This window comes from Hyperoodon ampullatus (assembly GCF_949752795.1).
Source record: "Hyperoodon ampullatus genome assembly, chromosome: 4".
NCBI classification, from domain to species: domain Eukaryota; kingdom Metazoa; phylum Chordata; class Mammalia; order Artiodactyla; family Ziphiidae; genus Hyperoodon; species Hyperoodon ampullatus.
The window spans coordinates 115788727-115814485 of NC_136917.1; the positions used below are offsets into that span (position 1 = coordinate 115788727).

Sequence of the window (25759 nt, forward strand, 5' to 3'; positions counted from 1 at the left end):
TGGCTAATAGGACACAGTGATTTCTTGGACATACTGGAGATAAAGGAAAGAAAGAAATAGGATAGTTTTCAGGGTTCTGGTTTGGGTGGTGTTGGTGGTACCTGCTGATAGAATTTTAACAAGGAAAAGGTTTGGAAACTCTTAAGGTGAGAAGTTCAGATTTAGAAATTCAGAATTTGAAGGGCCTATGGTACATAGGAGTATGGCCACAAAGCCCTTCAACATGCACGTCTGGAGCTCAGGAGATTTGTCCATTAGGGGAGAGAGATCTAGGAAGTAGCTGAGATAAGCTAAGGAGAGTGTGCAGGGTTAAAAGGGAAGCTAGCTGCAAATAAAGCCCTGAAAAACAATATTTAAAGTAGGCACATAGGAAGAAAAGCTTAAAAAGGAGAGAAGGAAGGCATGTGAATTCACTGTATTGTATCAATAGATATAACAAAGAAAAAGACAAATGTGTCATGGTGGAATCATGTAATGACTTTGAAAGTTACATATAAATGACTTCGAGATTACCCATTCTTTTAGAGTGTTCCCACCTTATTCCCACTTAACGTTTATACAGTAATATTAACGTGGATGACCATGAGTGAACTTGGTAACTCAGACCTTCTGGAAGAAAAAGCAGGTTAGCAGGACAATGAGGCCCTACAGAGATACCTTCTCAGAAGTCGTGGGTAAAGGGTTTATCCTCATCTAGCTGAGAAGGGTTAGGGACACTGAGTATCTAAATTACATCTCAACATTCTTCTTGCCTTATGATCCTTTAATTTAAAAATATTTTTGGGGCTTCCCTGGTGACGCAGTGGTTAAGAATCTTCCTGCCAATGCAGGGGACACAGGTTCGAGCCCTGGTCCGGGAAGATCCCACATGCTGTGGAGCAACTAAGCCTGTGAGCCACAGCTACAGAGCCTGCGCTCTAGAGCCCACGAGCCCCAACTACTGAAGCCCACAAGCCTAGAGCCCGTGCTCCGCAACAAGAGAAGCCACCGCATTGAGAAGCCCACACACCGCAACAAAGAGTAGCCTCCCTCAGCACAACTAGAGAAAGCCTGTGTGCAGCAACAAAGACCCAACGTAGCCAAAAAAATAAATCAATAAATCAATTTTAAATAAATAAATAAATTTATTTAAAATAAAATTTCCTGGACTTCCCTTGTGGTCCAATGGTTAAGACTCCGCACTTCCACTGCAGGATGCGCGGGTTTGATCCCTGGTCAGGGAACTAAGATCCCCCATGCCGTGGGATTCAGCCAAAAAAAAAAAAAAATTCTTCCTTTATTGTTAATTTACTCAAAAGAAGGGCCTACTCAAAGGCTCCCAGGGCCTCAGTGGAGGACATCCATTATTGATCTTCATTTCTCCATTACACTGTAGAAAAAATTTTTATTAATTGAGAATCTGTGATAATTTGAACAGAGGCTAGACTGAAGTCTATCTTCACACTATGAAAAATCCATTTCCTATTAAAAAATGAAATGAATAAATAAGATTTCAGAGGACTGTTTAATCAGGAACTATTTTACTTATTTTAAGAACTATAATTGATATTATTTATAAGATACTGAAGATCTTGCATATATCCCCTTTACACCTATTTTAGACAAAACATTTTTTGTCTATGCTGCATATATCGAAGGATTTAAAAACCACTGTTCTTTTTTATTTTGGTGGAGGTGCTGGGGAAAAAAATTGTTCTTTCCAAAAAATTCCATGCATCCAATTTTCATTCGTTTAGACTAGTTTTCCCGTTGAGAATAAATTTTGTAACCAGAGGATGGAAGAACATTTCATGCAGAGGGAATAGCATATACAACAGCAGCACGGCAGGCATAGGTAAAATGACAAGTATGAAAGACGAGCGGCTGGCGCAGCGAGAGAACAATTTACAACCAGGCCTTTTCAGAAAAGGTTTCTCGACCTCTGGTGTGGAGGATTCACTGAGAAGCAGTACTCACCGTGAAGACTTTCTCAGGCTGACCCCGTGCTCTCATGTTTGTGTCATGAATTAACTTCAGAATCATCCAGGCTTCATCATGTTTTCCAACCTAACAGATATGAGTAGACAGTGAAGGGCCAGGAGGTGAAACACACATACGCCCTGATTTTCCAATAACCACGTGGTGTTGTCAGATCCAATTGGGTGTAACAGTGCAAATGCATTTAGGTTCGTCCCATTGGAACACAGAGGCTACTTGGATATCCTTGAGTGCATTAGCAGCTCAAGGGATGTGCCTCTAACTAGACCTAGCACCTTTGGATAGTAAGGTTCATTTATAAAGCAAGAAGCCACATTCTCTTCGTTGAGGGAAATGACTTGCTTGAGGAGGAACATTAGTGCTTTCTGGCCACGAGGCAGCTTTTTCACATGCTGGTTGTCGAAAGCATGACCCCATGAAACCAAACCCTCCATGGTTCCGTAGTAGGAAGGAAAAATGTACCACCGAAGAGGCAAACATAGTTTCCTAGAATTGGAAGGGACTCATTCCACTGTATGCGGTTTCTTTGAATATTTGTAATGACGAGCGTTACCTCCAACAAGAACCGTGGGCTTTCAGGCATGAACGTGAGGGCCACCACTGAGGAGACGCAGGGGAGGGCGCAGACGATGATGAACACACGCCAACTATGAAACTCGTAGGCGGACCCCATGTTGAAGCTCCATCCTGGAAAAGGAAGACAGGAGGGGTGAGGAGAGCCCTCTCCAGACTGCCTGCTGGGACAGCGAGGTCCCCACATCACTGTGAGTGTCCATACCTCAAATTGATTCATAGTCAAATCTTACCACCCCCAGAAGAATGAGCTGATATGGGCATCAGCCACAGTGACCAGTTCAGCTTGAAGACGGCCAACAGCAGTGCTGGGAAGAAAAATGCTTGGAATCAAAGGGGTCTGCACCTACGGACGCGGTGTGTTGCTGAACAACCAAACTCCAAAGGCCAAGGTAAATGAATTTGGGACAGTGCTTTTTCCAACAGAGCCCTGGGCTGGGTATCTTCTGTCTCTAGCAGACCACTCTGCACTCTTGTCTCTGCTGTGTGCCAGGAAATGGCCCTCTATGGACCATACCAACTGGCCCCCATGCCCACCAACTTCCAGTTGGGTTTGAATAAAGGAAGCACTGGCAGGAGAACAGAGGTTGGCAGCAGGGTGCAGGATATTTATTCCCCTTGCTTCCCTTTTCCCCTCCTCCTGGCTGCGTGGAGGTTTGACAGTGGGTGTGCTCATCCCCTGGAAGCTTCTCGTGAAACCACCACAGCTCTTGTCAGGTTCTGGCAATCCCTGTCTCTCCTTGCCCTTTGAGGCATAAGTGGGCACAGGATGCCCTTCTGCTACTAGCTCCGAGGTACTTTATTATTCTGTACTGGTTTCTCTTAACTGCTCCCATGTGGCTCTTTTCAGCAACCCCCTCTGAGGGTGTCACTGGTTTCTTTCCAGCATGCTGACCAGTGCAATGATTAAGAACTGGCGTTTGCCAACCTTTCCACATGCACATGCCATACACTAGATCAAGAGAATTTTAAATTTCTAAACAGTTTTTTTATTATAATATAATGAAAACAAGCAAATGGGATACCAATGGAAATCTCTCAAGAACTAAAAGAAAAGCAATATTTGAATGAATGTAAAATGGTTGAAAGCAAAATTCCACCATGACTCTAAAGGAGAAAGAATGAAGCATATCAAATCTAATTGAAAACAGAGAAGAGATTTATGGAGGCATAGATTAATTATGTGAGGCAAAATTCTAATTTTTGCAATGCTTGGTATTTAGAAGGCTGCTGTGAGCAGAAGTCAGATAGTCTACATTCCATCCCTGGGAGAGTAGTATAATTATTCATTGTTCGCACAGGAGCCAAGTGAGATTCTGGAGGTGACATGAGTTCCTCAAGGCCACGCAGCTGAAGTTATGCACCAGAATCTTCTCCACCGGGATCTGAGGCAGAATCTTATACCACACATGTCCGCATGTCTGTGCTTACTCAAACACAGACTTTGTTGATAAATCATATAAACACCTACATCATATAAACACGCTACATCAATCTTAGATTCATAAGCATTTTCTGGTAATTTAATACCTGAGGACTATGTGGACTGCTAAATTAACTACAACATAAACTTTAGGAGGGGATGTCTACTCTCAATGTTTTATGTAGCAGAAGTTCAAACATCTCAAATATCCAAAACACAGAAGAAATCATATGATGGAACTAAGAAAACATACCTTGTTCACTTCACATTTGATCTAAGAGCTTCATATAAAGGAATTCTTTTTTAAAAGTGCTGGAGCCAACAGAAACTGATCCCCACCTACGTATCTGAGCTCATCTTCTGCTGGTCCCCTCCTTCACTTGGTCCATCCCACCGACCTGCTTCAAGTTCTCTGAATACACAAAGCTTAATTCCATTTTAGGGGCTCTGCCTTATTTCCTAGGAAGCCCAGCCATGCATTGAAAGGATGGTGGTTGTATGTCAGCCAGCCTTTCTATGAGTTTTGGAGTGAGAGGATTTTTCAGTATTTCTTGTCCTCAAAGGAGTCCCCTCGGGGTCTTTGTGTTTGACGTTTTCCCTGCCTGGACTCCTCTGCCTGAGTATTTGCATACATGCATGCCTCCTTTATACTTTCCAGGTCTCAGTTTAAGGTCCTCTCTTCAGAGAGGCCTGAACACCCAATCCCACTCTTATCATCAAGACCTGCTTTATTGTCTCCACGGCACTTACTGCTATCGAAAGCTGTCAATTCATTGATTTGTTTACTTTTTTACTGTCTATCCCTTTCCACACCATGAAAGCAGGAATTCTGCTTTTGTTACTCATCAATATAACCCCAGTGCCTATAGCAAGTCCTGGTCTATAGGAAGTGTACTTTAAATGTTTGTTAAATGCACACGTATGCACACACACACACAAGCATACCCTTTTGTGTTTACATGTGTACATGAACATGTACAGAATTGCTGCAGGCTACTTTTGTTTTGACATTTTTTCTGAATCCACACTAAACAGCAAAACAACTCTGATTTACTTTTTCAAATTAAATTTGCAATTTGTATATACAGTAAAATTTTTGATTACATTTTAAGTTACATTGTTCTATGAGTTTGATAAATGTACAGAGTCACGTAACCACCATCATAATCAGGATACAGATTGTTGCATCATCCCAAAACATTCCTTCCTGTTGCCCCTTTGGAGTCAACCCCTCCTCTATGCCTAACCCCTGGCAATCACTGGTCTGTTCTCTGTCCCTAGAGTTTTGCCTTTTCCACAATGTCATATAAATGGATTTATATTGTACGCAGCTTTTAAAATCTGGCTTCTCACTCTTCGCATAATGCATTCATGCAGACTGTTGCACATTTTAATACTTTGCTCCTTTTCATTGCTGAGTAGCATTTCATTGTGTGGATATTTCATTTGTTTACCCACTCATCAGCTGAAGGACAGCTGGAATTTTTCCATTTTTAGGGGATTATAAATAAAGCTGTTATAAACATTTCAGACAGGTTTTTGTGTATCCCAAAGTTTTCCCTTTCTCTTAGGTAAATACCTAGGACTGGGTAAATTGAGTCATTTAATAAGTATATGTTTAGCTTTATAAGAAACTGCAAACTATTTTCCACAGTGGCTGTACCATTTTGCCCCCCTACCACTAGTATATGAGAGTTCTAGATTCTTCACACACTTCCCACCACCTTTTTGCCAGTTCTTTTTTTTTTGGTTAAATTTTGGCCTTCTATAGGTGTTTAGTGGTATCTCACCATGGTTTTAATTTGCACTTCCCTAATGCCTAGTGATACCTTAATTTACTTTCTGTTCATTCACTCATACTTTTATTTTTTTATTATTATTATTTTTTTACGGTACGCGGGCCTCTCACTGTTGTGGCCTCTCCCGTTGCGGAGCACAGGCTCCGGACGCGCAGGCTCAGCGGCCATGGCTCACGGGCCTAGCCGCTCCGCGGCACGTGGGATCTTCCCGGACCGGGGCACGAACCCGTGTCCCCTGCATCGGCAGGCGGACTCTCAACCACTGCGCCACCAGGGAAGCCCCTACTCATACTTTTATTGAGTGCCTCTCTGTGCCAGTCACAGTGCTGAGATGTAGAGGCTAACACTTATTTCCCGCCCTCAAGGAGTTAAAGTACAGAAGAAGAGACAGATGTGTTAAGAGACGTGATAAATAGTATGACTCATGCTAGAACAGGTTCTAAAGGAAGTGTAGAGGGAGTACAGAAGGGGTGCAGGTACCTATCCCAAGGAGTCTTCTCTTAAGAGCCCTTGATAAATTTCTTGTCTGATTCGGGTCCATGAAAACAAAGAGAGCAAATTCGTAAATTTCTAACATCCAAGTTTGAGATACAGTTCAAACCAGTACTAAAGAAGCAGAAGAGACCAGCCAGGACTGACTGTACCATGCCCGATCCCCAAATCTCTGCTACTATATTACAGCTATTTGACTTGAAGAGAGAAAGGAGAGCCCTAGAAGCAGGAGGGAGTCCTAGAAAAGGAGTTCAACCCTACTGCCCTTTTAGGATATGTCCTGGGACTGGAGGGGCGGTACGGAGAGAGACGGATGGATGATATCCTGTGGCCTGAATGAGGGGTAGACACAGTGAGGGTCTTAAGAAATGACCCTGCAGATGCTTTGTAAAACTAAAATACCATTACCTAGATTAAAAATGAATGATGAGAATGACGGAGTGAAACAATGGCTGCCATAGCTACTCGGCGGTGAATTCTCAGGACCCCTCCTCCCCAGCTCCATTTCAAGATGACTTACATTTGCATTTGAGAGTGACACAAAGCCCAAACCACAAACATCAGGAAGTGGGGAGTCACGAGCATGGAGTGAAGGACTAGAATGTGATGATACAAGCCACATGCAACTGGGAAAGCGGTTGTTGCTTTAGGATATTCACCCGCACTTAGTAAAATGGATTCTCTTCTTCATGTTGGCACCACGCCTTTTTTGTCTTTAAAAAAAAAAAAAAAAGATTCTTGCATAGACGGTGGTTCTAATTGTCCTTTGGACTTTAAAAAAAAATACCCATTAAAATATCATACTGAGGGATTTATCTAAACATAATGTACATTCCAGGCAAGCAAGGACCTCAATTAGGGTATTACAGAAAGCGGTGACTGTGCAGCGCTAATCAGCGTGGCACTAATAAGAGTGTTATGTGTCTTGCATGATAATCAAGGCCATTTACCAGGCTCAAGCTGATGTGCTCTGAATGCAGAAACCAGATGCCTCCCCAGCTGCCTGACTGTCTGAAATCTTTCAAGGTGCCAAGGCAGAAGTGTGGGACGCACGGAGAAGAATGCTGGCTTTCATGTTCTTTTCTGGGCTCTGTCCCTGAAGTACTGGTGAACTGGCACCTACTCTATTGATCTATATTTGATTGTTAGTTATATGATATTTTTAATGACCTGGTTCCTTGGTAAGAAGGCATATTTTAGGTACAAGACACAAATGTCCTAAAACATTAGTATTATTAATTAATATTAATAAAAAATAAATACTATAGGTGAGATCAGTTTTCAACAGCTAAAACATAAATCACCTATATTTTTGTGTCAGTGGTCTTCACTCACAAGGCACATAGCCAACTAAAATTCTCTTTGGAAAAGTGGCTCCAAATACATTTTCTCAAGTGGCCAATAAGCTTAGGAAGGGAACAATGATCAGATGAATTTCTGCTTTTATTCCTATAGAAATAAAATGTTATCCCCTCAACCTGTCACTGGTTTAAAATATAAATACTATCTAATCAGCATGAAACATTAATCCTCAGCTAGAAACTCAGGTTGTCACACTTCTAGTATTATCTGTGGCTCCATAAGATTCAACCAGGTGCAGCAGGACAGTCCTTGTGGCCCGTCTCAGTAGACATTTTTCACCTTCTTCTCATTTGTTAAAAAAAGGGGGGGAGAAGCAAGGGTGAAGAGAATAGGTAAATAAACTATGGTACAGCCATGCTATAGAAGACAGTATAACTATTGGCAAAAAAGTGAGGTAGATTTTTCTGAACTGATTTGGAAACTGTCCAAGTTACATGCTCAGTGAGAAAAAAAAACTCTTTTCAAACCAATGTAAATAGTAGTGATTTCATTTTTATATACACATAAACTATATCATTATATCTAGAAAACAAGTGGGAGGAAAAGATACTTAACTATTTTACATGGTTATTCAAGGTAGGGGGTGGGAGCTATTAGGGGCCTTTCGCTTTGGCATTATTTAATTTTTGAGTTTTGTATCACCTTGTATTACTTTTTACTCAGAGGGGGAAAAAACCTTTTCAAAGGGTAGCAAGCCTTTGATTTTTCTGAAATGTAAGGTCTGATGGGAAAAGAGAGGAGATAAGGAAACTGGAATGATAACTGTGACAGTATTTAGCATCCATACAATTTTCAGAACCAAACTATGGAGAGCAGTGAGGAAGTGCCTCAGTGTCTCTGGGTGGGAAAGAAAATGATATTCACAGATCTTTCATCTTTAAACCTGTATCTCTAGTCATAGTCTGATTTGGGATTCTCAGGCCAAAGCCAGTTGCATCTTGAGCGGTAATGGCACAAGCGCTATTGCCAACAGTGATATACAAAGAAATCACACACACAGAGCTCGTAGGGATCTGTCTGCAGCACAAAATCATGCATTCAAGAAGGGAGAGCCAATTCAACTGGCATTACACACCCCAGGGAGAGGGTGCAACTAACTGTCGTAGTCATCTGTCTCTAAGAGCAGGCCTAGGCAACACGTTGACCTTTCTTGCTGTTTTCTCTGTTTCTGTTTCCAAGCTCTGGTCCTACCATTTGGAATACACAGAGCCAGCAGTCAACAGCAGGAGGAAGTCACATTATGCTTCTGGTTCCTGATTCAGACTTGTGATCCTAACCACACTTTTGAAGAAGCACACTGCCTGGTGGCTTTTGAAACACAGAAATTTATGGGCTTATTTTTCAGGGTATATCTGCTGTGAGTGCTCCAAAAATGAAAAGAAAGAATGAGAGGACCTTTCCAGAAAGAGTTCCTGGTAAAAGCATGTAAGACTCATTCAAGCATGGTGCTTCCCAAGCTTCACTGACAGAAATGAGCCCAAGGGTTTGAAAAAAGCTGACAGCATAAAGTGTGCGTGTGCATGTGTGTGTGTGTGTGTGTGTGTGTATGTGAGAGAGAGAGAGAGAGAGAGGAGAGAGATGTGTGTGTGTGTCTGTTTTAAACAAAGGTCCTTTGGAATTTTCTTTTGTAGACAGACAATAATATATTACTAGTACTATGATAATGTAGATCAAGGACTTCCCTGGTGGCGCAGTGGTTAAGAATCCGTCTGCCAATGAAGGGGACATGGGTTTGAGCCTGGTCTGGGAAGATCCCACATGTCACGGAGCAACTAAGCCTGTGTGCCACAACTACTGAGCCTGCGCTCTAGAGCCCTTGAGCCACAAATACTGAGCCCGTGTGCCATAATTACTAAAGCCCACGTGCCTATAGCTCCAACAAGAGAAGCCACCACAATGAGAAGCCTGAGCACCACAAGGAAGAGTAGCTCCCGCTCGCTGCAACTAGAGAAAGGCTGCACACAGCAACGAAGACCCAACGCAGCCAAAATAATAATAATAATAAATAATAATAATGTAGGTCAATTGAAATTTTATCAAAAATTTCTCTATAAATGTATACCACAATAGCCTATAGGATAGTCAAATTTTGACCATATACAAATGAAGCTTATAAATGCATATAAAGGCAGCTCATTACTCTGTAAATACACACTGAATATATTCATATTTATTATCTTATAGCACATAAAGGCACGCATTAACTTTCCTTCTCTGTTTTACAAACATAAATATTTATTTAAAAGGAACTGTATATGTTTTGCAGACTTATATTAATATATAAACTCTTATATAAGCTGATGTCCATGGATGAATAATAATAAATCAACTATGTTCATTTTGTGAACAGGCATCGCTTTAGGAAACTGAAAAGCAAACAAAAATAAATATTGGGAATTCTTACATTAGGTAGAAAGTTGGACTAATAGACTCTAAAGCGCTTTCTGGGGCTCAGGTTCTCTCTGATTCTAAGACCTTGTGCCTGGACCAGATGAAGCCACAGGAAAACCTCTCTTGAGTATAGATCCATGGTAAGAAATGGAACACTTTCAAAATTGAACAGAACAAAACAAACTTCTAAACCACAATTTGTACTGACACGAGTGCCCAAAGGTTGGTAGAGAACTTGTAGCAAAATGATACTTATTCTCCATGTTAGCAAATCAGTCAATCTGCTTTCAAATCAGCTGTCCTTAAAAAACTTTTTTTTTTTTTGCGGTACGCGGGCCTCTCACTGTTGTGGTCTCTCCCGTTGCAGAGCACAGGCTCCAGACGCGCAGGCTCAGCGGCCATGGCTCACGGGCCCAGCCGCTCCGCGGCATGTGGGATCTTCCTGGACCGGGGCATGAACCCGCGCCCCCTGCATTGGCAGGTGGACTCTCAACCACCGCGCCACCAGGGAAGCCCTAAAAAACTATTTTTTTCTAAACAGTGCTCCATACAACTTCATGATCCCTATTCTATTCCAGATGAAGATTTCTCTTTGTTCTTTGCACTTGGTGTCAGCAAGATTTTGCTCATGATCAGTAAAAGCTCTCTCTTTCATTTCCAGCAGATTTTTAATGACAGAGCACAGAAATGCTCATGGAATCCACTCTTAGAAGAAAGTTTTTCTCCCCAAGGTGGGGATGAGGAAGGGGCTGTAGTATTTCCCGTGTTATGACAACAGAGGCCAGCCTGAGTGTTCTTTGTTGCTGGTGCCAGAGGTCACACTCATACATCTCCACTAACTGTTGACCTCTCTACCTGCTCCTGTTTTTCTAGCCCCATTTCTTGCCTTGTAGCCTCTGATCCAGAACAAATTGTTTAATGCTTGACAAGTGAAACAGCTGCTTAGCTCATGATTCAGGCCCAAAATGGCCGATAGAGTTTTGTCATTTATGTCAAAAAAATTCCATTCTAACAGGCTAGGAAATGCATGCGATCACAATCACCTGGGAGTTCAAGGAAGGGGACGTCACACCTTGCTTCCAGGCACAGTGGATGGAAATATGAGTCTGGAGAGGTCCACTCCATTAGCCTCATAGCCGGATATTGCTCACTTGTATCCAATTTAAACCCACCCAGAGAACAGCCTCCTGATCATCTCAAGCTCCTGATGTTTGTGGTCATAGGATGCTTCATGAAAGGCCCCAGCCCAGGTGGAGATGCTCAAGCTCAAGCTTCCTTCCTCACAGCTTTCCAGACCAGGAATGTGGAAGCCAGCCTCTACTCTCTTCCCTCCCTGTGTCTAGTCAATCACTGAGAAATATGATGCTATTTTCTGTATTTCTCCCAAACCTGTTCCTTTCTTTCCACCTCTACTTTAGGCCAGGCCCTCATCCCTTGTCCAGCTCATACTAACAGGGCTGATGTGCAGCTGGCGTGGATCTGTAGGGCTGTGCCCACTTCTGCAATACTGAAGTATGTGTGTCATGGATACTGCCCTGAGTCCTGAGCCTTGGATCTCTCCATGGTCCAGCAACAGCGGGGTCTGCTTGACCCAGCAGGGGCCTCAGGACCTGGTTCCAGTGCTTTGGCTTTCTTCTCCTCTGACTGGGAAATGCCCTGTGGTTAAATGATTTTAATATCTCCTGTTTTTTCTTCTGGGAACAACGTGTGTTAATTTTATTAGGAATAGCTGATGTACAATATTATATGTTTCAGGTATACAACACAGTGATTCACAATTTTTAAAGGCTATACTCCATTTATAGTTATTATAAAATATTGGCCATATTCCCTGTGCTGTGCTATAAAATATATCCCTGTAGCTTATTTATCTTAGACATAGTGGTTTGTATCTCTTAATCTGCTACCCCATCTTGCTCCTCCACCTTTCCCTCTGCCCACTGGTCACCGTTAGTTTGTTCTCTGTATCTGTGAGTCTGTTTCTATTTTGTTATATTCACTAGTTTGTTTCATTTTTTAGATTCAACATATAATTGATTATAATATAGTATTTGCCTTTCTCTGACCTATTTCACTAAGCATAATATCCTCCAAATCCATTGTTACAAATGGCAACATTTCATTCTTTTCTATGGCTCTGTAGTATTCCATTGTGTACATATACCACATCTTCTACATTGATTCATCTGTTGATGAACACTTAGGTTGCTTCCATATCTTGGCTATTGTAAATAATGATACTATGTACATTGGGGTGCATGTACCTTTTTTTTTAATATGTACAGATGGCACATGGTACCAATTTTATTTGCAGATATTATAGTATTCCAAAGTTCACAAGTTAAGTCTTTGTCACAGCCTTGGCTAAATCTTGAATGAGTGCAGAATTCAGCTGTGCTAGAGTGCTGATCTTAGCATGCTTAGATGTGGCATACTTGTTCTTGATAGTCATGTGCTTTGTAAGCCCACGATTCACCATGACTATATTCTTAGCCAGGTGTTGCATAACAACAAGAAGGGATTGTTGACAGTGTATGACAGGTAATGCTGTAGAGTTGGTGTCCATTCACCATTATCAAGAATTTTCAGTGCTAAGCAAAAAGCTCCCGCTGCAACCTGAGAAGGAGGAAAGTGCACCATATCGTAGTCCAACATAGTTCCAACAGATATTTGGCCAAAGTTTGTAGCTCAGCACCAACCTCTCCAATCCTAGATGCTCTCTGAAGGAAATGCAGGGATAGAGGGCGACCCAGACTAAAATTTAAAGCTCTCAGAATCTTCATTTCCATCTGTCTGATTTGGCACTTAGTGTAAGTGTTGTCAGTCACAAAGGCAAAGTCACCAATTTCTTGAGGGTACATTTCCTCATATTTGCTTGCAATAAACATGGCAGTGACACCAACCAGCTACAGCATCTTCTTGGGCACACAACTATCCTGCATGAACTGATCGATAATGGAAACAGTCATGTACATGGTCTCCTAGAGTAACTGAATTTCATTTGAACCTGCACTAGCCAGTCAATTAGGATGGCTTTCATGTTTCCAGTGATTTCATGACCCAGTAGGTATTTTGGTCTGACTGCTTCCTCTCCTTCAAGTTGTCTCAGATAAGCATAGATATCTTTTACATATGCACTACAAAGGTTTGGATCCGCTCTGTCTTCTGCATCCACATCATTCACTGCAAGAATTACATCAGAGAAAGCCTGGCACAGATACTCTTCTGCAGGGGCACAGCCAGATGTTTCCATGGGGCTTGGAGAGGGAGCATCAACCCAAATAGGCTCAGGGGGAAGTTTCTCTTCTTTAACAGGCTCGGGTTCTGGCTCTGGCTCCAGATCCAGCTCCGTTTGGGGCTCCGGCACAGGTACAGGAGCCTTTTCCAGAGGTTTTGTTAGTTTTTTAGCAATAACTTTTCCAGCACCTAAAGTTTTTGCTTCCTTTTTCAGGGGCAATTTGGCCTGTGGCTGTTCACTGACTTTGTTGCCGATGTCTCCAAGGGCTGTTCTTGGCCTCAGCCTGGGCTTAGAGGTTGCAACAGTGGCCACAGGCACGCGCTTTGTGCCTGCCATACTGACCTTCGCCTTATTTTCAGCATTAATTTTCGTGTTCTTCCTCTCCCCAAACTCTCCCACCATTTTAGGGGCCCACCGACTGCCATCCTCCCCCCAAATCTGTCCCAGTCCACTCCTGCCAGGAGAACTCCAGCAGGCGAGATAGGGAGAGGAGACGCAGCAAGCCAGGAGAGCCGCGTATGTTCACCGTCCCTAGCAGCTCACCCTGGTGATCCAGAGCGCCATGGCTTCCTCTGCACCAGGCAGCAGCTCAGTGGGGAGAAGCAGAGCACAGGAGCCCCTGACCAGCCGGGGACCTTGAACCCACCGCAGGCCAGCAGCCATTCCCTCATGTACCTTTTTGAAGTAGTTGTTTTCATTTTTTTCTTCAGATATATACCCAAGAGTGGAATTGCTGGGTCATATGGTGGTTCTATTTTCAGTTTTCCTTCTTCTTCTTCTTTTTTTTTTTAGTATTTATTTATTCATTTGTTTGCACTGGGTCTTAGTTGCGGCCAGCGGGCTCCTTAGTTGTGGCTCGCCAGCTCCTTAGTTGCAGCACATGGGCTCCTTAGTTGCAGCAGGCGGGCTCCTTAGTTGTGGCATGCAAACTCTCAGTTGCAGCATGCATGTGGGATCTAGTTCCCTGACCAGGGGTCGAACCTGGGCCCCCTGCATTGGGAGCGTGGAGTCTTATCCACTGCACCACCAGAGAAGTACTGTTTCCCACAGTGGCTGCACCAATCTACATTCCCACCAACAGTGTACGGTTCTCTCCACACCCTCGCCAGCATTTGTTATTTGAATACCACCTCTCTTTAACAGAGCTTCCAACCAGCTTCCAACCTGCCTAGTCTAATCTAACTTCCATGTACCTTCAAGAGATCTTTCCATAAGAAAAACGGAATCACAAACTCACTTACTAGCTTGAAACCTTTTATTGGTTCTCCACTGGCCCTTCAGGATAAAGTTCAGATTCTCTAGTGTGGCCACAGGGCCCTCCAAGACCTGGCTCCTGCCCATCTCTCCAGCCTCATTCCTCAGAAATCCCTCCTTCCAATCTTTGCTACCTGCTGTGCAACATCTTTGCATCTTCACCCTTCCCCATCCTTGTCAGTTTGGAGAACTCCTAAGCTTCAGTCTTCTATTAACCAAGTAGAGAGGAACATCCTCTGTAAATTCTTCCAGACACATTAAAAAGCATTCACTTCCCCCGCTGAGCTATCTTGGGATCCTGTGAATTCCCACAGCCCTTAGCATGGTGCCTGACACAGAGAAAAGCCGCAGCAGAGAGTGATCATTCATCGGCAAGTCTCTTCCTGGAGGGCAGGGGCCATGTCTTATTCATCTTTAGTACAAAACGTGGCAAAGAGTAGTCACTCGACAAATGCTTATTTAGTTAATCAATAAATAACCTGTTCTTGGATTCCTTTAAACTCATAGTATTTGCCTAATACTTTCAAAAGTGATTTTTTGGAAACATATCATTATATTTCCTAATTTCCAAATATATGAAGTTTTGTTTCGGTAACTGATTTCTAGCTGAATTTCCTTGTGGTAGGAGATCATGCATGGTGGTATTTTGAAATATGTTGGAACTGCTTTACGATTTAAAAAAATTTTTTTTATTTCTTGGTCGCACCGCATGGCATGTGGGATCTTAGTTCCCCAACCAGGGATCAAACCCACGCCCCCCAGGCAGTGGAAATGCGGAGTTTTAACCACTGGACCACCAAGGAAGTCTTTACAATTTTTTTTTTGTGTGTGTTTTCAAGCTTTATTGAGGTATGATGGACAATTTTAAAATGTACATGTTTAAGGTGTACAATGTGATGATTTGATATATATATATAGCTTATGAAATGATTATCATAATCAAGTTAATACATATATACATCAACCCACATTTAAGATCTATTCCACAAATTTCAAGTATACAATACAGAATTATTTATCTATTGTCACTATGACACACACAGACCTATAGTCATATTAGATCCCCGGAACTTATTCAACTCACAACTGAAAGTTTGTACACTTTGCCAGTACTTCTTCATTTCTCCCAGTTTCTAATGTTATAGCTTGGCTTCCCTCTAGAGCAACAAATGTACTTTCTCGTGGACAGACTTAAGACTTCCCCCACACGAACTGGACTTTTGAAAAGTAAAACTCTCGAGAGTTCATATACCAACACGTAACTCAAAGGGGCACTTGTTATGTCTTTAAAGCATGTTTCATACAGATTGTCTGAAAATAAAACATAGGAACCCAAATCAGTTCAACTGTTGGCAGAAACCCAGTTGGTTCGCTCTTGCCCATCCCTGCCGCATGACCCTGCGTGAGACGTACAAACGCTGTTTCTCCTCACCCGCCTCCCACCCCCTTTCCCGTTGTGTCAAGATGTCAGGCATCTACCCAGAGTTACATTTCACCTTTGCTCTCTGCAAAGGCTGATTGCTTGGGTCATTAATCTTGGCCCAGAAAGAAGGTCCTCGCTGCTACCCACTGTGGAAATGATTGGTCCTGGTGCATCCCAGAGAATGGTTTTCTAGGGTTGCGGCGCCAGAAAAATCAAACCCAGAGTGACTGAGTCTGGGATAAGCGCAGCAGTTTTTCACTCAACGTCACCTTCTCTGGCCGCTACTTAAGAGAAATGATGTAATAACTCAGGGAGCCCACGGTGACAGAGCGCTAGAGCACAGGCAGGCTGCTGCTCCAGTAGAGCAGCTATAAAACCAGCTTTAACCGGAACGCTAGTACCAGCGCTTACAGATTCACACATGGGCTCCCTTTCTCCTCATGATGGCACACCCCACTCTGATTACAGTTGTGGTAAAGGACAGGAAGCTTTGAGCTTCCCACTGCAGCCTCCAGGAGGGATACAGATGAAGTGCATTCAAGGCCTGTAGCAGATTCCCAGAATATTTCACCATGGGCCAGGTACCTCACGCACATCATCTTGTTTAATGCATCAACGATCCTGCTTTCCCTGCCACCCTGATCCCCCACCGCAGGGTGGCCACATAAAATCAGGTCACCAGTCATATTCGATCTAAAAAATTTTTAGTATAAGTATGTCCCATGCAGACTTCCCTGGTGGCACAGTGGTTAAGAATCTGCCTGCCAATGCAGGGGACATGGGTTCCAGCCCTGGTCTGGGATGATCCCACATGCCACGGAGCAACTAAGCCCATGCGCCACAACTACTGAGCCTGCGCTCTAGAGCCCGCGAGCCACAACTACTGAGCCCACGTGCCACAACTACTGAAGCCCGCGCGCCTGGAGCCCGTGCTCCGCAACAAGAGAAGCCACCGCAATGAGAAGCCCATGCACTGCAACAAAGAGTAGCCCCCGCTCACCGCAACCAGAGAAAGCACTCACGCAGCAAGGAAGACCCAACGCAGCCAAAAATAAATAAATTAAAAAGAAAAAAAAAGTATGTCCCATGCACTATTTGGGACATACTTACACTAAAAATTATTTGCTGTTTATCTGACATTCACTTTTTAAAAATTCAAGTATAGTTGATTTACAATGTTGTGTTAGTTTCAGGTGTATAGCACAGTGATTCAGTTATACATAAATATATATCTATTCTTTTTCAGATTCTTTTCCCTTATAGGTTATTACAAAATATTGAGTATAGTTCCCTGTGCTATACAGTAGGTCCTCGTTGGTTATCTACTTTATATATAGTAGGATGTATAAGTTAATCCCAACCTCCTAATTTATCCCTTTCCCCCTTGGTAACCATAAGTTTGTTTTCTGTGTCTGTGGGTCTATAAAATTCACATTTAACTAGGCATCCTAGTTGCATTTTTATTTGCTAAATATGGTAATCATATCTTAGGAGACATGTGGCAATGTCTGGAAACGTTTTTTGATTACCATGAGCTTCGGGGAGGAGGGTTACTACTGGCATCTAGTGGGCAGAGGCCAGGGATGCTGCTAAATATTTTATAATGCACAGGACAGCTCCTTCCACCCCCAAAGAATTATCCAGCCCAAATGTCAATAGTGCCCAGGATGAGATCCTGCTGTAAACTAGTCATTGTGCCCATCTGTGGCACAAGTACTCAAAATTGATAGAGATAATAAGGATATTTTAAAACTTGTTTTCAGACAGAGGTTTGGAAACAGACTTCAGAAGACTTTAGATTTCATTCCTGTACGAACGCATTTTGTTTTTATGTTAGTTTTTTGTTATTAAGTTTTAAGCTCTTTTGATTTTTTTTGCTATGAAATTGATCTACAGGGGTTGCCATTTTTTTTCTCCTCATATGCTTTTTTTTTCTTTTTTTAAAAAATAAATTTATTTATTTTATTTATTTATTATTTTTGGCTGCGTTGGGTCTTCGTTGCTACTCTTCGTTGTGCTGCGCGGGCTCCTCATTGCAGTGCTTTCTCTTGTTGTGGAGCACGGGCTCTAGGCATGTGGGCTCAGTAGTTGTGGCTCGCGGGCTCTAGAGTGCAGGCTCAGTAGTTGTGGCTCACGGGCTTAGTTGCTCCACAGCATATGGGATCTTCCCGGACCAGGGCTCCAACCCGTGTCCCCTGCGTTGGCAGGTGGATTCCCAACCACTGCGCCACCAGGGAAGCCCTCCTCATATGCTTTTAAACACACCCTAAAGAACAAGTAAAGGTGGCACACAATAAGAAGAACAAAGAAATGTTTTTTTCCCCCTGGGGTTTTGGTAGAGGGCAGCATTCTCCATCAAATACTTTCTGATAACACCTGCAGCTTATAAATGCTTATTACCAAAAAAAAGGTAATAACTACCTACTTCCTGTAGCATTTGTGTTCTTGTTTCATAGTGTGGGAAAGTTTGCTCTTAAAATTCCCTGCTAATCCTCAGGAATGGGGAAACAGTGCCATTAGTAAAAGCACCTGGCTTTAACCACCTGTCCCGACAAGGTCACCCTAGTAGAGCCGTGGCCATTCAGTGGGAGGGGCCCACACTGGGTTCCAAAGACCTGCACTCAGAACTCTGGGAAACATGTATTCTCTTCGGGTCGTCTCAGCTCCTGCGTCCTGGAGTCCAGCTCTCTGTTCCCATGCCTCATCCAGCCCCATGATATCACCATCACCAAAGTTCACTACCTTCTCTCAGCACTCACAGCCATCATCCACAATGACTCACCTTTTCTTCCCTTCTGCCTGATCTCCTCCTCAAACCCTGCTGCTTAATTTTCTAGTGTCCTGGAGGATGGCTCAGTAAGTCCACCTCAACAGTGAAACGCTTTACTGCAGCCTCAACCTTTCCACTCTCCCCATTCTTTTTTGAACTTGCCCACTAGTGATTCCCCTATTGTCTACCTGCTGAATACAGTATTAAGATTCCTTTTTTCCTATCTTGAGCTCCTTGTATCCCAGGTGGATCCTCCTCCCCTAAGCAGTCAGAGTCCCTATGGGCACGCAATGACCAGCCTTTCAGATATGCTCAGATAACATACTCAGCTTAGGCTCCAGTGGGACACGGCTACAACCCCCTTTATAGATTTAAAAACTGAAGATTAAAAAAAAAAATCAGCCTTAGCACTGAATTACCATTGTTCAACATCATTGGTCTTCAGGGTCATGCAAATTAAAACCACAGTGAGATACCATTCCATGCCCACCTAGGGCTGGCAAGGATGTGGGGCAACTGGAACTCTCAGACATTACTGGTGAGAGTGTAAAATGGTACAACTTTATAGAGAACTGGCAGTTTCTTAAAAAATTAAACACACATCTACCCTGTGATCCAGAAATCCTACTCCTGGGTATTTATCGAAGAGAAATGAAGATGTAAGCAGAGCTGAAGCTGCTCAAAAGACTTGTATAAAAATGGTCAGAGGGGGCTTCCCTGGTGGCGCAGCGGTTAAGAATCCACCTGCCAATGCAGGGGACACGGGTTCGAGCCCTGGTCTGGGAAGATCCCAGTTGCTGCGGAGCAACTGGGCCCATGCACCACAACTACTGAGCCTGCGCTCTAGAGCCCACGAGCCACAACTTCTGAAGCCCGCATGCCTAGAGCCCGTGCTCTGCCATAAGAGAAGCCACCGCAATGAGAAGCCCACACACCACAACGAAAAGTAGCCCCCGCGTAGCAACGAAGACCCAACATGGCCAAAAATAAAAAAAATAAATAAATAAAACAAATAAATTTATTTTAAAAAAATGGTCGGAAAGCAGCCTTTAGGAAAATTGAAATGAACCCCTCTCCTCCTCACAAAAAAGCCCCACATAAAACTGCAGGCAACTCAAATGTCCATCAATGGGAGAATGGAGGAACACATTATGTGAATCTATATAAAGGGATACTATTTTACAATAAAAAGGAATGAACTACTGATACATGCAACATTATGAATATTTCAATGAATTTTTAAAACATTATGCTGAGTTAAAGAAGCCAGAAAGTTCTATACTTTATTTCTGTGAAATTCAGGAATGGGCAGAACTAATCTTTGGCTACAGACATCAGAACAGTGGTTGACTTTGGGGTGGGGAGTGGAGGGACTGACTGAAAATGGGTATAATATCCTATTTATCTTGATTTGGGTGGTGGTTACATGGACGTATACAATTGTCAAAATCCATAGAACGGTACACTTAAGAGGAATCTTTTTGTATGTAAATTACAACCTCAATTTAACAAAGAATGGTCAGATGACAACAGGAGCAAGATGACATTATCAGTAATATACCAAAGCTCCAGGCATAGGACTAGATACTTTATAAACTAATCTGATTTGGAAGCATTCAAACTGTATTGCTTTGGGCTTAGCACTATGTCAACTGGTTGTGTCTGAACAGACAACATTCTTTTTGCTTTTTTTTTTTTTTGCGGTGCGCAGGCCTCTCACTGTTGTTGCCTCTCCCGTTGCGGAGCACAGGATCTGGACGCGCAGGCTCAGAGGCCATGGCTCACGGGCCCAGCCGCTCCGCGGCATATGGGATCCTCCCGGACCGGGGCACGAACCCGTATTCCCTGCATCGGCAGGCGGACTCTCAACCACTGCGCCACCAGGGAGGCCCGCTCCTTCCAATCTCTTGGCCAAGCTCTCCCAGAAAAAGGTAACTCCTGAAGAGGGAGTTCCTAACCCTGGGGACTAAGGAAACGCAGGCCATTCCTCCTTGCCAAAGGGAGATTTCCTGAGGCGGTTGCCCTTCTGATCGTGACCACCCTATGCTGCCCAGAATGGTCTCTAGCAGCTGTCTAGATGCATCACATACAAACTACAGCCTGCAGTGAACCGCCACACAGTCCAGAGTTACTGTTTCTAAGGATTCAAACTACAGAAGAGATAGTTCTGACTTTTGTGACCTCAATGAGGACTTCACCTTCTACTGTATATCTCCTAGCCAAACCCCTGACACACACACACACACACACACACACACACACACACACACACATGAGCTAGAAAGTACACTTAGCCCCAGAGGCAGCAATAATTGTGAGATTATTGAATAGGATTACATGTTAATTAATAAGATTAATAGATAAGGAGGGAAAGCAAGTAATTTCTTTGCTTAACTCAGGGGCTCTCGAAGTTTGGTAGCCAAAGAACAGTTGGGGAGGTTTCTAAATACCACGGATGCCTGGAGGTCGGTGTATCCAGACAACCCGTCTGGATAAACAAAGTGGAGGTGTGCTGTGATACAGAGTTAGATTAAGGAAGATTTTAAAAAAAGGTTTTCAGAAGTCTAGCAGTCATTTTCATTTGGTAGAAGGCAGGTTGAAGAAGTTCAAGCGCAATTTTAGAGACTGACAAGCTTAGTAACAGGAAGGAATTTGCTGGTAAAGTCTGTTTTATAAATGCCTTTGTCTTCTGAGGGCAAGGTGAAGATGTGAACTGGCCAGTGTTTGTTAGTTTTATGAAGGTCTTGAAAAGATGAATGTAGTGACATTTTAAAGGGGAGGCAGGTCAAAACAAAGATTTGGGAGTGGGCGGTATTCTGGCTGGGAAATAAGTTTCCATGGAAACACTCTCCTTCTATCAGAGTCCAGTTTGCACAAAGGCAAACCAAACAGAGTTTTAAAAAATACCTCATGAGCTCTCTGATAGACTGACTTTCCAGAGGTGACAAAGGAAGGAAAAGTTTCTGACATTAAATCAGGACAGGCACAAATTACAAAGCTAAAATGCACCCCTCGTCCATTCTAGGGTGTTCTAAGAAATGGTAGACTGTGATTAACCCTAACCAACACTGGGGGGCACCCTGGGTTCACAGGATACAGAGATGAGGTGCTTTTAAAAGGCTTTTTCCTGCTGACCTTTACTTGCAAGTCTGAGGGGAAGCTGGAATCAAGTCAGACTCGTGCCTGTCCTAAAAGCTAAGCCCACGAAAGTTGTTGCACTTTTTCTTTGCTGCAGGGTTCTCGTTCACATGCATTCTAAGTCAACTGCTGCACTCTTAAATTAGACCTGGCAAGGTACCTGCCCTGGGGGGATAAATACATAGAGTGGAAAGGCAGGGTGCCCTCCAGCTCTGAGGGCCACAGACCTAGCCAGGGGCTGCCAAAGCACAAAGCAGCCTCAGTGAGGGTTAGAATATAAGGAGGAGCACTTAAGGGTTGGAGATCAGTATTGTTTAAAGTGAAAATCCGGACAGACTGGTTCAAGATGGCAGAGTAGAAGGACGTGAGCTCACTCCCTCTTGCAAGAGCACTGGAATCACAAATAACTGCTGAACAATCATCGACAGAAAGACACTGGAACTCACCAAAGAAGATACCCCACATCCAAAGACAAAGGAGAAGCCACAATGAGACGGTAGGAGGGGTGCAATCACAATAAAATCAAATCCCGTTAACTGCTGGGTGGGTGACTCACAAATTGGAGAACACTTATACCACAGAAGTCCACCCACTGGAGTGAAGGTTCTGAGCCCCATGTCAGGCTTCCCAACCTGGGGGTCTGGCAACGGGAGGAGGAATTGCCAGAGAATCAGACTTTGAAGGCTAGAGGGATTTGATTGTAGGATTTCGACAGGACTGGGGGAAACAGAGACTCCACTCTTGGAGGGCACACACAAAGTAGTGTGTGCATCGGGGCCCAGGGGAATGAGCAGTGACCCCAGAGGAAACTGAATCAGACCCACCTGCTGGTGTTGGGTGGTCTCCTGCAGAGGCGGGGGTTGGCTGTGTCTCACCGTGAGGACAAGGACACTGGGAGCAGAAGTGCTGGGAAGTACTCCTTAGCGTGCGCCCTCCCAGAGTCCACCATTAGCCCCACCAAAGAGCCCAGGTAGGCTCCAGTGTTGGGTCGCCTCAGGCCAAACAACCAACAGGGAGGGAACCCAGCCCCACCCATCAGCAGACAAGCAGTTTAAAGTTTTACTGAGCTCTGCCTACCAGAACAACAGTCAGCTCTACCCACCACCAGAATCTCCCATCAGGAAACTTACACAAGCCTCTTAGATAGCCTCATCCACCAGAGGGCAGACAGCAGAAGCAAGAAGAACTACAATCCTGCAGCCTGTGGAACAAAAACCACATTCACAGAAAGATAGACAAGATGAAAAAGGCAGAGGGTTACGTACCAGATGAAGGAACGAGATAAAACTGCAGAAAAACAACTAAATGAAGTGGAGATAGGCAACCTTCCAGAAAAAGAATTCAGAATAATGACAGTAAAAATGATCCAGGACCTCGGAAAAAGAATGGAGGCAAAGATCGAGAAGATGCAAGAAATGTTTAACAAAGACCTAGAAGAATGAAAGGACAAACAAACATTGATGAACAATACAAAAACTGAAATGAAAACTACACTAGAAGGAATCAATAGCAGAATAACTGAGGCAGAAGAATGGATAGGTGACCTGGAAGACAGAATGGTGGAGTTCACTGCTGCAGAACAGAATAGAGAAAAAAGAATGAAAAGAGGACTTCCCTGGTGGCGCAGTGGTTAAGAATCCACCTGCTAATGCAGAGGACACGGGTTTGAGCCCTGGTCCAGGAAGATCCCACATGCCACGGAGCAACTAAGCCCGTGCGTCACAACTACTGAGGCTGTGCTCTAGAGCCCACAAGCCACAACTACTGAGCCAGCGTGATGTGACTACTGAAGTCTCAATGCCTAGAGCCTGTGCTCCACGACAAGAGAAGCCACTGCAATGAGGAGCCCGCACACTGCAACGGAGACTAGCCTCCACTCGCTGCAACTAGAGAAAGCCCGTGCACAGTAATGAAGACCCAACACAGCCAAAAATAAATAAATAAATAAATAAATAAATTTATATATTTAAAAGACAAGAATGAAAAGAAATGGAGACAGCCTAAGAGACCTCTGGGACAACATTAAACGTAACAACATTCGTATTATAGGGGTCCAAGAAGGAGAAAAGAGAGAGAAAGGACCCAAGAAAATATTTGAAGAGATTATAGTTGAAAAATTCCGTAACATGGGAAAGGAAATAGCCACCCAAGTCCAGGAAGCACAGAAAGTCCCAGGCAGGATAAACCCAAGGAAAAACACATTGAGACACACAGTAATCAAATTGACAAAAATTAAAGACAAAGAAAAATTATTGAAAGCAACAAGGGAAAAATGACAAATAATATACAAGGGAATTCCCATAAGGTTAACACCTGATTTCTCAGCAGAAACTCTACAAGCCAGAAGGGAGTGGCATGATATATTTAAAATGAGGAAAAGGAAGAACCTACAACCGAGATCACTCTATCCAGCAAGGATCACATTCAGATTTGATGGAGAAATCAAAAGCTTTACAGACAAGGAAAACCTAAGAGAATTCAGCATCACCAAACCAGCTCTACAACAAATGCTAAAGGAACTTCTCTAAGTGGGAGACACAGAGAAGAAAAGGACCTACAACAACAAGCCCATAACAATTAAGAAAATGGTAATAGGAATATACATATTGATAATTACCTTAAACATGAATGGATTAAATGCTCCAACCAAAAGACACAGGCTCGCTGAGTGGATACAAAAACAAGACCCATATATATGCTGTCTACAAGAGACCCACTTCAGACCTAGGGACACATACAGACTGAAAGTGAGGGGATGGAAAAAGATATTCCATGCAAATGGAAATCAAAAGAAAGCTGGAGTAGCAATACTCATATCAGATAAAATAGACTTTAAAATAAAGCATGTTACAAGAGACAAGGAAGGATACTACATAATGATCAAGGGATCAATCCAAGAAGATATAACAATAGTAAATATTTATGCACCCAACATAGGAGCACCTCAATACATAAGGCAAATGTTAACAGCTATAAAAGAGGAAATTGACAGTAACACAATAATAGTGGGGAACTTTAACACCGCACTTACACCAATGGACAGATGATCCAAACAGAAAATTAATAAGGAAACACAAGCTTTAAATGACACCATAGACCAGATAGATTTAATTGATATTTAGAGGACATTCCATCCAAAAACAGCATATTACACTTTCTTCTCAAGTGCACAGGGAACATTTTCCAGGATAGATCACATCTTGGGTCACAAATCAAGCCTCAGTAAATTTAAGAAAATTGAAATCATATCAAGCATCTTTTCTGACCACAACACTATGAGATTAGAAATAAATTACAGGGAAAAAAATGTAAAAAACACAAACGCATGGAGATTAAACAATACGTTACTAAATAACCAAGAGATCATTGAAGAAATCAAAAAATACCTAGAGACAAATGACAACGAAAACATGATGATCCAAAACCTATGGGATGCAGCAAAAGCAGTTCTAAGAGGGAAGTTTATAAAAATACAAGCCTACTTCAAGAAACAAGAAAAATCTCAAATAAACAATCAAAATTTACACCTAAAGGAACTAGAGAAAGAAGAACAAACAAAACCCAAAGTCAGTAGAAAGAAAGAAATCATAAAGATAAGAGCAGAAATAAATGAAATAGAAACAAAGAAAACAATAGCAAAGATCAATAAAACCAAAAGCTGGTTCTTTGAGAAGATAAACAAAATTGATAAACCTTTAGCCAGAGTCATCAAGAAAAAGAGGGAAAGGACTCAACTCAATAAAATTAGAAATGTAAAAGGAGAAGTTATAACAGACACCGCAGAAATACAAAGCATCCTAAGAGACTACTACAAGCAACTCCATGCCAACAAAATGGACAACCTGGAAGAAATGGACAAATTCTTAGAAAGGTTTCACCTTCTAAGACTGAACCAGGAAGAAATAGAAAGTATGAACAG

General features: G+C 42.9%; 1 protein-coding gene and 1 pseudogene across 2 annotated transcripts in view; both read right to left on the minus strand.

Annotated features, from left to right (window-relative positions):
* The window catches only part of SV2C (synaptic vesicle glycoprotein 2C), a gene marked incomplete at both ends in the record, with an annotated part of 166343 nt that overhangs the window by 29438 nt on the left and 111146 nt on the right, over positions 1-25759 (minus strand). Inside the window, 2 exons of the mRNA XM_079702511.1 lie at positions 1957-2046; positions 2531-2664. Of these exons, the coding sequence (XP_079558637.1) occupies positions 1957-2046; positions 2531-2664 (224 nt within the window). The remainder of the gene's footprint in view (positions 1-1956; positions 2047-2530; positions 2665-25759) is intronic.
* Positions 12359-14292, minus strand: LOC307052207 (G2/mitotic-specific cyclin-B1-like; annotated as a pseudogene). The gene has a single exon. The product of its transcript is annotated as a G2/mitotic-specific cyclin-B1-like (transcript).